The sequence below is a fragment of the Hemicordylus capensis genome, chromosome 4 (assembly GCF_027244095.1).
Source record: "Hemicordylus capensis ecotype Gifberg chromosome 4, rHemCap1.1.pri, whole genome shotgun sequence".
NCBI classification, from domain to species: Eukaryota; Metazoa; Chordata; class Lepidosauria; order Squamata; family Cordylidae; genus Hemicordylus; species Hemicordylus capensis.
Genome location: NC_069660.1, coordinates 313166745 through 313179427, shown reverse-complemented (window position 1 = coordinate 313179427; position 12683 = coordinate 313166745). Strand labels below are relative to the sequence as shown.

The window sequence follows — 12683 nt, the reverse complement described above, 5'->3', positions numbered from 1 at the left end:
AGGAGATGTGTGTTAATTTAATATTTCTTTGTTTGGCAAAAACCTCTGGCTGCTAAGTGACAACTAAGACTAAGCTAAATGTGATAGATAGATAGATAGAGCAAATTTAGTTTTAGTAAATGGCTCAGTCAAACATGAAATAACTTTTTAAAATATTAAATGTTACACAGTCATAACAGTCATAAAACTGTTATAGAGTGTCTCCCTTTTAAAAAGGGAGAAAGGGAGGGCAGGCTAGTGGTGGAGAAAGACCAAATTAATGCAGTAATGACTTTTGTACTCTGAGCTCTGAAGATGTCTAAAGCAATACATCCTGACCTAAATTTATGTACAGGTAGTGCTGGAATATTGGGCACTTTGTAGAAACGGAATCATATTTTCATATACTATGAAAGCCATTAAACAGTATTTTAGCTTCTTAGTCGTATATACAGTGGTCCCTCTACTTACGAAATTAATCCGTTCCGAATGCACATTTGTAAGTCGAAAAGTTCGTAAGTCGAAAAGTGGTTTCCCATAGGAATGCATTGGGAACGGATTAATGCGTTCCGGAGCCTAGAAAAAAGACCCAGACCCCCAGTAAGGCTTGCAAACTGCACAGGAACATTTCTTTTCAAGAATAAACAGGCAGTAAACAGGCAGGCAAGTCAAGGAAACCGCATGTAAAATTCGTAAGTTGAGGAAACCCCATCTAAAAATTTGTAAGTCGAAAAAACCGCATCTAAAACTGGATCTAAAACTGCCGTTTGTAACTCGAAAAATACTTATGTCGAGTAGTTCGTAAGTCGAGGGACCACTGTATCGGAAACAGCAAAAGGGTACCAGGAAACAGAAAACCATGCTGGTAGACACAGAAGACTTTGTTGGCCAGGGGTGGGTGTGGGGGAGAGAACAAGAAATGATAAGAGAGGCCAGCAATAAATCTTTCCCTGCCTCTGCTTAGTAGCCAATTTTAAGGTGTGGCTAAAGCTTGTCCTGTTTTGACATGCCTCTATAGTAGGTGTGTTCCGTTAAGGGCTGATACATGTATAGCATGACCTGGTTGTTAGGGTTGCAGGATCAGACTGCAAGATTGTATTCTCTGGGCCTTTTTATTTCAGTTTGCCCTCCCGCAGCTGAACATTACATTTAACCAATGTTGTTTTTGATTAATACAAACATTAGATGTTGCAAAACTAGCTTTCAGATGCCTGGTCTAAAAGCTTCAGTTGCTCATTGCAAGGAGTTCCATAAAATCACAGAATGTCAGAATGGGAGGGGACCTTGGGTTCTTCTACTCCAGCCCCCTGATCAGTGTAAGAATCTGCTGCAGCATCTCTGATGAATGCCTGTCCAGCCTCTGTTAGACGACTTCTAGAGAAGGAGGTTTCTCCTGCTACTGCACAAGGCAGACTGTTCCACTGTTGAACAGCACTTCCAGTTAGGTTATTCTTCCTAACATCTAGCTTAAATCTGCTTCCTTGTAATTTCAAAATTTAGGTTCTAGTCTTGGTCTCAGGAGCAACAGAGAACAAATCTGCTCCTTCTTCCACATGACAGCCCTTCAGAGATTTGAAAATGGCTATCGTATCTCCCTTTAGTCTTCTCTTCTCCAGGCTGAACATACTCCACTCCTTCAGCCATTCCTCAAAGGACTTGCCTCTAAGCCAGAATGTACCTAAAGAGCTCTCAATTGCCCAGAGCTACCTTATTGCCATCCAGCCATGTTGGGAAGTTGCTTTTGCCTTATACTGATTGTGAACTATGGAAGAAATTACTTCAACTCTCAAAAGCATGTCAAAGATCTAGCAGCCAGTTTACATGTATTTAAAGTGACTCAGATCCAAAACTGATCATTGAAAGGAAGGCTTCATTGCCATTAGAATTTTTAAAAAAATTATTGATTTTTGAAGAGATTAATAACTCTGCAGAACATATTTTTGCAGAAGCTATGAATTATTCTATTTATCAGAGAGCTGTTAAGGCTACAAGATTTATTAATTATTTGCTTTTCTGTGGTCAAACTACCAGTCTCAGTGATAGCATTTGAAGGAAGTGACTTTCATTCAGTTAATTCCAAAAAGAGAATCACTTGTAGTCAGTTTCAAATAGCCCATTTAATAATGGTCAGGTAAAGTATGCTGTCAAGTCGATTTTGACTCCTGGCGCCCGCAGAGCCCTGTGGTTTTCTTTGGTAGAATATGGGGGGCGGGGGTACCGTTGCCTCCTCCCACACAGTATGAGATGATGCCTTTCAGCATCTTCCTATATCGCTGCTTGCCCGCTATAGTACCAGCGAGGATTCGAACCGGCAACCTTCTGCTTGTGAGTCCAGCATTTCCTCGCTGTGCCACTTAAGGTGATTATAGCAGTAAATATTGTCTGGATGAGGAAGTGGTAGATTTCAAATGCCAGTCTTTTTGCCACTTCTGTAACGTGTACATTTGCATGACAAATTAGAGTTTATACGCAAGTCAGTTTTAATGGCTTTTGATGTCGGATAGTTATATGATACTTCAGTTCAACTAAGCTTATTAATAAAACCTCTGCTCTCGGGTTATGATGGAATGGTATCTGACAGAAGACGATACTGTTTTATTGAAGAGGTTCACACTAGGAAATGGACACTTATTTAGTATAGCTTAAATCAGTGTTTCTCAATGTTTTTACATTCTTCGTGTGCAGTTTCTTGGACCAGCAGTTAGTATGGGGGTCAACCCCCATCCCAGGCCCCCCAAAACAATTTTGGGCCGGTAGGGGCCTCTACCGGGAGCTCTCTGGAACTCATTTCCAGGCAGCCCTCATTGCTGGATAATTTTCATTTGAGGAAGCTAAATTAACATTATCCAGCAACAAGGACTGCCTGCCTATAAATGAGCTCTGGAGACCTTGCCCAGGCTCCGTGGATCTCAGGCCCCACCTCTTTACGTGTGAGGGACTGGTAACCTTACAGACCGGCGGTTGAGAAACACTGGTTTAAATGATGCATTATTTGGTTATGTTTACTTAACCAAAGTAAGCATTTATATTACTTTTAAAAAATCAGGTATTTTAATATCCTAGTTTTTTCACTGTCTTAGAAACAGGCTCATTCTAGAAGTAATGCCAAAGCATAAGCAAGTCTCAAGACTTGCCTGCTTTCTCAAAGGACGAACATAGGAAGCTGCCTTGTACTGAGTCAGGCATTGATCTATCCAGCTCAGCATTGTCTAGAGTGGCCTGGCAGCAGCTCTCCAAGGTTCCAGGCAGGAATCTTTCCCAGACCATGCTGGAGATGCTACAGATTACACCTGGGACTTTCTGCATATGCTCGGATTGTCTTCCCGTTATGGCAAATGATAGTTTGCCATTAGAACTGAATTTACAAATTATGGTTTGCACTTGTTTTCCAAACCAGAATTGTAAACCATGATTTGATTGCAGTTTACAATTCCAGTTTGGTCAAACACAAACTATAGTCCGGTGGTTTGGATGTAATGTCAAACTGGTTTGCTGTGAAACAAAGTGCAAGAGGGTTTAAGGGGGGAAGAGAAGGAGAGCATGTAAGCTCGAGGCTTGCTTCCTACATCAACCCATGGTTTGATGTTTCATTTAAACAGATACACACACACACACACACACACACACACACACACATATACACACATATATACACGACAGTATCTCACTGGTAGAGCATCTGCTTTGTCTTCCTGCATAGAAGTTGTAGGATCAGAAGAACTTCCAGTGCATACTCAGCCCCCATAATCTACACACTTCTTGGACTTCAATGCACATGGGTTGCCTTCCCGCCCCCTATCTCCCAATGAGATCTCCACCATTTGAATAAAAGGCATCTTATGGTGATATATTATGGAAAGTGCCTCATAACATACAAATGGGGAAGAATAATTTTGGCTTTTCTTCCCACTTTTTAGATGGAATCAGTGTGAGTGGTCTTCCTCTCTCTAGTCCTTTCCGACAAGTGATAAAACCACGGGTCGAGAATAAGCCTACAAATCCATCTGAGGCCACCAAAGTTGGTGATTTCAGCCATGTAAAGGTAAGTAAGCAATGCCACAAATTGTTGATTGTGTATATTATGTTGAATGTTCTATACAGGAACATAGGGAGCTGCCATATACTGAACCAGACCCTTGATCCATCTAGCTCCATATTCTCTACACAGACTGGCAGCAGCTTCTCCAAGGCTGCAGGCAGGAATCTCTCTCAGCCCTATCTTGGAGATGCTGCCAGGGAGGGAATTTGGAACCTTCTTCCCAGAGCAGCTCCATCCCCTAAGGGGAATATCTTACAGTGCTCACACATGAGGTCTCCCATTCATATGCAACCAGGGTGGACCCTGCCTAGCTACAGGGACAAGTCATGCTTCCTACCACAAGACCAGGTGTTGAATCAAGTAAGTGTGTGTGTGTGTGTGTGTGTGTGTGTGTGTGTGTGTGTGTGTGTGTAGCTGACTTCTGACTTCAGAGAAAATTATTCTATTGTAGAATCGTTCTGGTTTCTAAAAATGTGTAATTAGACAGGACCATGATATAGCTGAATACATTTCCCTCTATTAGCTGTTGCTGGTGTCTGTCATGTTTCTTTTTAGATTGTGAGTCCTTTGGGGACAGGGAGCCATTTTAAACAAATTATTTCTCTATATAAACCGCTTTGGGAGCTTCTGTTGAAAAGCAGTATACAAATATCTGTTGTCCTTCGTCCCTCCTCCCTTCCTCCCCTTCTTCTTCCTTCTCCCTTCCAGTTACCAAGCTGAAATTCCTGTTTGACAAGGGTATGGGACCTGTGAACACGTCAACCAGAGCCAAAATGGCAGCAGCTGTTATACCAGCAAAAACAGAGCAAATGTTCCCCAAGTTACAGCCATCACCTGATCCTCTAGTATCAAAGCTGGGTCCAAGAGTATTCCCAAGCTGTGAACCTGCTCCTGACCAGGAGAACTTCGATCTTGTCTGGATTTAATTTCAGTTTGCCTGCCCTCATCCAGCTCATCATTGGTGCTAAATGCTGATTTAGGTCATTCACAGCTTCTCCCACTGGGGATGGTAATGAGTTCTTGTACTGGGTGTCATCAGCATATTGATGACATCCCACACCAGCCCCTCCCCACCCCCGATGATCTTATGACTTCATGTAGATATTAAAAAACATGGAGGATAAGACAGAATCTTGTAAAACACCACAAGTCAGAGTCCATGGTGTTAAACAAGTCCTTCAGCAGCACCTACTGACAAGGAAGGAGTAGAGCTACTTTTAAAACAGTGTCTGACATCCTAACTACATTACTCAGCAGAAGTTCCCTTGAAATCAATCAAGACTAACTTGTCGTATTATTTTCTATGGGATTTTTCATTGAGTAATTTAGTCAGGATATCAGTCAGTGCCTCCTACCCCCATTCCTGCCAGGTATTTGAGAAGGATACCATAGTTGTTGTTATTTATTTATTTATTTATTTGATTTATATACCACCCTTCCAAAATGGCTCAGGGCGGTTTACAGTTAAAACAAACCACTAAGAACAGTAAAGAGCTGAAACAAATTAAAAACAATATAACAACTAACAATTTAAAAATATTTTAAAACAACCATTAATGTTGATGGTATTGGAAGCTGCTGAGCGGTCCAGCAGAACCAACACTATGCATTTGCTTGTCTAGTTCCCGGCATAGATTATCTACAGTAAGTGGAAGCCGCTCTCTGAGGCCTCAGGTGGAGGACTTCTCCACGCTTTCTATGAGAGACCTTTTACCTGGAGATGCTGGGGTTTGAACCAGAGACTTTCATGATACATAATGTTTTACCATTTTTTATGGCCTCCGAGCAACTGCATTTTCCTGTATACCTCAGCCAAGACTCCCCAAGAGAAGAAGGAAGCTTTAAGCCCTGATCAGACAGGGGTGGGTGGGTGGTGCTGTACAAACTCTCTGTTTGTACAGCGTTCCTAGAGCATGCCCTGGTGCTGATGTACTAGGAAGCATCACCCGCTCTGTGCTTTCCAAGCTTATAATGTTTGTCTGGGGAAAAAACAAAAATTATAAGTGTGATAGCATCCATTTTTATGATTGGAAGGCTGCAGCGCTCCAGCCTTCCAGTCACAGAAACAAATACCTTCACACTTCTGAAGTTTGCCTCTTCAGACAAATGCCATAAGCTTGGAGAGGTTTTCTGTGGTGTGATGCTTCTCGGTGCGTGAGCACTGGCATGCTCTCTCCCCCTGCCACCCCCCTTGGCTGAACAGGGCTTTGTGTCATTTGTCACTCTGGAGATTTGCAAAGCGGAAGTCAAGTGCTGGGTTTTTCAGCAGAAGGAATTGGGAATGCAGGCTGTGGTAGCAATTGATACAAAAATGTTTCTAAAAGAGTGTATTAGAATCTACTCATTCCATTCCATTGCCAGAAATGGATAGATAACTGCAGTTGTTATAAAAATATTCATATTTACAGCTTATAGGAATACCCTGATTAAATAATACCATGCTTGACAGTTGACATTTTAAAAGGAAAGCAACGTTGACTAAATTTTAGAGTAAATATGCAGCTAGAGAAATGCATGGTTGCCTCCACATTTGCGCTATTACCTACTGTATATAAGAGTTTGCAAATATGTGTCAAGTTAATTTTATAGAAAGATCTTTTCATTTTCTCCTGATTCCTTTCACATGAGTATGGTGAACACCATGGTAATACAGAGGCATGTGTTGCAATTTATAACCCATCTTTTGAGCTCTTAATGCAGCTTGCAATCATATATGATTAAAAATAAATAAATTTTAAAACGTAAATAAAGAGTATATACATAATGAAAGAAAGAAATGTCAAAGCAAAATGCAGCAACAGTGTAGTAATCTGTTCTGTTTGCTATGTCAGTTTGCTGCCCTACTGGCCTTGTGAATGTAAATTATTTCACAAAAGGAAATGTGTTGCCTTGACCTCCCTGGAAGTTCTACCATGAGGGTGCCACCACAGTAAGAGCCCTGTTTCTTGGTGGCAAACCTAATAGTTTTGAGAGAGAGAATACATTTGACACATTAAATTTTGTGTTATGTAGCTGATAGACTGCTCTTTGGAGAAGAAAACCCAAATAGCATAGCAAAATTCACATCTCTGTCATGTAAATAGTTTTGCAAAATATTTTGGAGTCTAGTTTTAACTCATTGTAGTTAAAATTCCAGTCATTTCTGCCTGCTCTCTAGTCCCCCCACCCCATCCCACCCCCTGCAACATTTTAGTTATAGTGTTATAGTGCTCTTTGTTGGATAGACATGAAAAAAAGAGAGGCCAGAGACTGTCACGTTGCCTTTCGCTTGTGTACCACAGATGTTCATTTTGAGCTACAGGAAGGCAAAAATTGAAATTCACCCAGAGTGCTTCTGAGGCCAAGTGTTCAAATGCAGCATTGTCAAGCTATTTTTAGAATACTGCTATCCCTACAGTGCTGTTTAAAGATTCAGTTGAGCCTGCTAATAGGTATATTTATATCCATTCTGTCAACTGCCACAGCATGAACACTGTTACAGATGATAATTCTATTCCTGGAGACTGCACCATGGTTACCATAACCCTGGCTGCTTAAATGCAAGATGTATATCCATATAGATTTCTCAAATAATTGGTTACATATTAATGTGCTCTTATTGCCAACTGTATGTTGACTAAGGATTCAGTCCATCAACCAATTAAGACTGTCTTGCTCTTCAACTACTTTTATACAAAAATTAATCTAAACTGCCTTAAGGAAAAGTGTTATGCTTTAAGTAATTTGTATTTGGCACTGTAAATTTTAAAGAGTTATAGCATTGTTAATTAAGAAATGCCACATTAGCCTTTGTTGTCACTAGAAGATAATTATTCCAAAAGGCAGAAAGAGAGCTGGGACATACTGTCACCATGGTACTGCACCACAGAACACAGTGCACCTCTTGGGTTGTACATAGTTATCCAGGTCCAAAGACAGGAAGAAAAAGCTATGAGCACACAACGATGGTGATTGTCAGTCTTTGTTTTAAATAGCTGGGGCAGAGATTTTGGTTTTGGGACAATTACAAGTATTTTATTTTAATTTTAATTTTATTTTTATTCTATTCTATTTTATTTTTATTTTTAAATTTTATTTTATTTTATTTTTTATTTTATTTTTTATTTTTTATTTTATTTTATTTTATTTTTTATTTTATTTTTTATTTTTTATTTTATTTTATTTTATTTTTATTTTTATTTTTATTTTTATTTTTATTTTATTTTATTTTATTTTTTATTTTATTACATTACATTACATTTGTACACTGCCCCAAACCTTCATCTCTGGGTGGTTAACAATAGTATAAAACAAGTTAAAATATATACAAAAACTTAAAACAATTTAACAATTTAAAATCAACCACGAATTAAAACCTTAAAATTTTAAAGAACAGAAAAAGCTTGGGTGAAGAGGTGGGTTTTCAAATGCTTTCTAAAAATTGTCAGATATGGAGAGGATCGTATCTCAGTAGGGAGCGCATTCCACAGTCTTGGGGCAGCAACCGAGAAAGCCCATCCCCGTGTGGCCACCAGCTGAGCTGGTGGCAACTGGAGACGGACCTCCTCAGATGACCTTAATGGGCGGTGGGGATCATAATGAAGAAGATGTTCTCTTAGATACCCAGGGCCTAAGCCATTTAGGACTTTATAAGTTATGACAAGCACTTTGTATTTTGCCCGGAAGCCTATTGGCAGTAGGTAGATGGGTAGAGGTAGGATCAGTTTGCCACTTACCTGCTCCTTGAAGACATTGGCTATTTGTTTCAGGCAAAGTTGTGTAGCTGTTATTGTTTCTCTTATTCTCTCAGAGATTGTGCAAATGTACTGAGTTGTTTCTTGAGGTCTAAATACTAAATTTCACTCTTCAAAGGCACTTATTTTCAGGCTATGAAGTATCCAGTATTTAGTCCAAACACCACCCTAGAAATGTGTATAAGCAAGAGTTTGCTTCACCATGTGCCTGAAATAGATTGGGAAGATATTGAACTGTATACTCGGTAGTGGAGGATAAGCCATATTAAGAAGGGAACTACAAGGAAGATAGCTTACTGTTTTTACTACAGATATGTATATACAGGAGGACCTCGATATTTGTGAGGGTTCAGTTCTGCGGTTGTACCACAGATACAAAAATTGCAAATGTTGAGGCATTTTTTCAATGGGGAACTGAGGGTTAGGTTCCTGGTTGCCGGAAAAATACCAAAAAATGCCATATTTTCAACCATGTTTTTTGGGGGGAAATGTTGGGAGGGGAGCTACTTACCATGCTTTGCTGCCTCCCCTGCATCATGCTGTGCCCCCGGAATGCTTGAAAATTGCCCGAAAATTGCCTTTTTTGTGCTCGTTTAAACGGCAGCCATTTTGTGGCTTCGAGAAACAAAATGGCGGCTGGAAATGACCTCCACGGTCATTTCCGGACACCTCTGACCCACGGATACACAAGGTTGATGTGTTTTTCCTCCTTTCCCCATGTATTCTAAGATTGGGAGGGGTCTTTTACCCAACAGTGGATACATGAATCCATGGATAATGAACCCGCAGATAACAACATTTCCCTGTACTGCTTTTAAACAAAGGTTTACACAGAAAAATAAATAAGATGGCTCCCAGTCTAAAAGGAAATATAGGGTAGACACCAACAGCCACTACTGAAGGATTGCTTGTGCTGTGGGTTGGATGGGAACACTTGCACTCTGCCTGCTAAATATAAGAGAACCATCACTTTCAAAAGTGCCTCCTTGCCTACTTAATATTTATTTATTTTATTTTATTTATTAAAACATTTTTATACCGCCCAAAACTTACGTCTCTGGGCGGTTTACAACAGAATAAAAACAAAGTAAAACATTTGTTAAGACAAAATGGGGGAAGAAAAAAGAACACACATTACAACAATTTAAAAATTTTAAAATATTTTAAAACAGCATTAAAACCATTAAAACAACATTAATTAAAAGCCTGGGTGAAGAGATGTGTTTTTAAAGACTTTTAAAAAGCTGTCAGAGATGGGGAGGCTCTTATTTCACTAGGGAGCGCATTCCAAAGCCTTGGGACAGCAGCGGAGAAGGCCCGTCCCTGAGTGGCCACGGGATGAGCTGGTGGCAGCTGCAGACGGACCTCTCCAGCAGATCTCAGTGGGCAGTGGGGTTCATGCCGAAGAAGGCGTTCTCTTAAATACCCAGGGCCCAAATTATTTAGGGCTTTATAGGTTATAAATAGCAACTTGTATTTTGCATGGAAACATATTGGCAGCCAGTGTAGCTCCTTCAATACAGGAGTAATATGGTCTCTCTGAGATGACCCAGAGACCAGCCTGGCTGCCACATTCTGAGCCAACTGTAGTTTCTGGACTATGTACAAGGGCAGCCCCACATAGAGCGCATTACAGTAATCCAGTCTGGAGGTTACCAGCAGATGTACCACTGTTTTGAGGTCGTTTACCTCAAGAAAAGGATGCAGCTGACGTATCAGCCGAAGCTGATAGAAGGCACTTCTGGCCACCGCCTCAACCTGGGAGACGAGGGAGAGGCTCGGATCCAGAAGCACCCCTAGACTGCGTACCTGTTCCTTCTGGGGAAGTTTGATCCCATCCAGAACAAGCAGATCAAATAGTCTCTTGAGTTCTGACCCCGTACAATGAGTACCTCCGTCTTAGCCGGATTTAGTCTCAGTTTGTTATCCCTCATCCAGCCCATCACGGACTCCAGGCGGGCATTTAGGGAGGTTATTCCCTCTCCCAATGATGCTGACATGGAGAAATAGATTTGGGTGTCATCAGCATACTGATAGCACCCTGCACAAAATCTCCTGATGATCTCTCCCAGCGGTTTCATGTAGATATTAAACAACATTGGAGACAGTATGGAGCCCTGGGGAACACCATACAAGAGTTCAAATTTTGAAGAACAGCAGTCTTCAAGGGACACCATCTGGAACCTGCCCGAGAGGTAGGAGCGGAACCACTGCAAAGCAGTGCCTCCAACTCCCAACCCCCTCAGACGCTCCAGAAGGATACTATGGTCGTATCGAAAGCTGCCGAGAGGTCCAGAAGGACCAACAGAGTCACACTTCCTCTGTCAATTGCCAATGGAGGTTAATAGAGGTTAAATGCAGTCATATCGCTGGTAATTAAACTCAGACAACGATGTCTGTCATGTATTTTACTATCATGTTGCAATAAACAGGTGAACATGTTTCCCCTGTCTTGATTTAAGATAATTCATTATTTCAGTGTAGGTCCTCCATCCATTAAATATGTGTCCTATTTTTGTAGCAGAAACTGATGTGAATATCCCATCTTTCCTTTTTGCTTTAGTAGAAGTGACATGAATACTTCAGCTTTCCCTTTTGCTTTTAGCTGTTAGGTATCTGTTTTGCTTAGCTTAATATTGTAAACCAACATTCATAGAAATATGAGCAATAACTGACAGAACAAATGGGAACAGAGACTTCCAGAGGTCATATTGAATGACTCACACTATGTTAATTTGAATCGTGGAACTTCGGGATCGGTAACTGCAGTATTTTGGAGTGATCCATCTGGTCATCCAGTTGCCAATCCTAGAGGGGCCTGGAGGTAGTCTGTTTTAAGAGGTGGATTGGTGAACTAAAGGTTTGACCTTTCATCCTTGCTCACATTTGTTCAGGTTACTTCGTGATATGATTTGCTGAATAGGGCTGTAAGCAAACAGGTCAGTAAGCAAATAAAATCAGTTTTACTTGTGAAGTAAATTATGTGAGAATTTACATACTAGATATTTACCTTCTGGTTCAGCTGAAGACTCAAGTAGATTCTTTGACAGGAAGAAACATAGCTCCTACTATTGTTGTTTCATGCAAAGTGATTCTGTTTCCCTACAAGAGATGGCACATAAGTTGCTTAATTTTTGTTGTGGATAACCTGGTACTTGCATTTGAAGTAATTGTGTGTATGACTTATACACATTATTTCTCTAAGTTTTTGGCATAAAGTAATGCACACATTTATTATTTCTTGTTTACACAGTCAGACAGGTGTTATTGACTGGTTTGTTTTATCCAGCCATCGAGTCCTTCCCAAGGACCTGGGATGCCAGAATTTTATCATCAATACTGTTGGTTATTATAGATATCGTCGCAAAATATAGGCTGTTCCCAGTAAAGCTGCTTTTTGTAATTGGCTGATGGTGATTTCTGTGGCCCCTATGGTGTTGAGGTGCTCTTCAAGGTCTTTTGGGACTGCACCCAGGGTGCCAATGACCACTGGGATTATTTTGGTCTTTTTCTGCCACAGCCTTTCAATTTCAATTTGTAGATCTTTGTATTTGGTGATTTTTTTTCTATTTCTTTTTCTTCTATTCTGCTATCCCCTGGTATTGCTATGTCGATTATTTTGACTTGTTTTTCTTTCTTCTCGACTACAGTTATATCTGGTGTATTGTGTGGCAGATATTTGTCTGTTTGTATTCAGAAGTCCCATAATATTTTTACATCTTCATTTTCTTCAACTTTTTCAGTTTTATGGTCCCACCAATGTTTGGCTACAGGTAGCTTGTATTTTTTGCAGATGTTCCAGTGTATCATCCCTGCTACCTTGTCATGCCTTTGTTTGTAGTCAGTCTGTGCGATCTTCTTACAACAGCTGATCAGGTGGTCCACTGTTTCATCTGTTTCTTTACAAAGGCGGCACTTGCTGTTTGTTGTGG

At 40.4% G+C, this 12683-nt stretch overlaps 1 protein-coding gene across 3 annotated transcripts in view; it reads left to right on the top strand.

Moving 5' to 3' along the window:
• Positions 1-12683, top strand: part of TRAPPC9 (trafficking protein particle complex subunit 9) — a 523543-nt gene that overhangs the window by 97593 nt on the left and 413267 nt on the right. For all 3 annotated transcript variants that reach the window (XM_053245610.1, XM_053245609.1, XM_053245611.1), the window contains one exon: positions 3897-4021. In XM_053245610.1, the coding sequence (XP_053101585.1) occupies positions 3897-4021 (125 nt within the window). The remainder of the gene's footprint in view (positions 1-3896; positions 4022-12683) is intronic.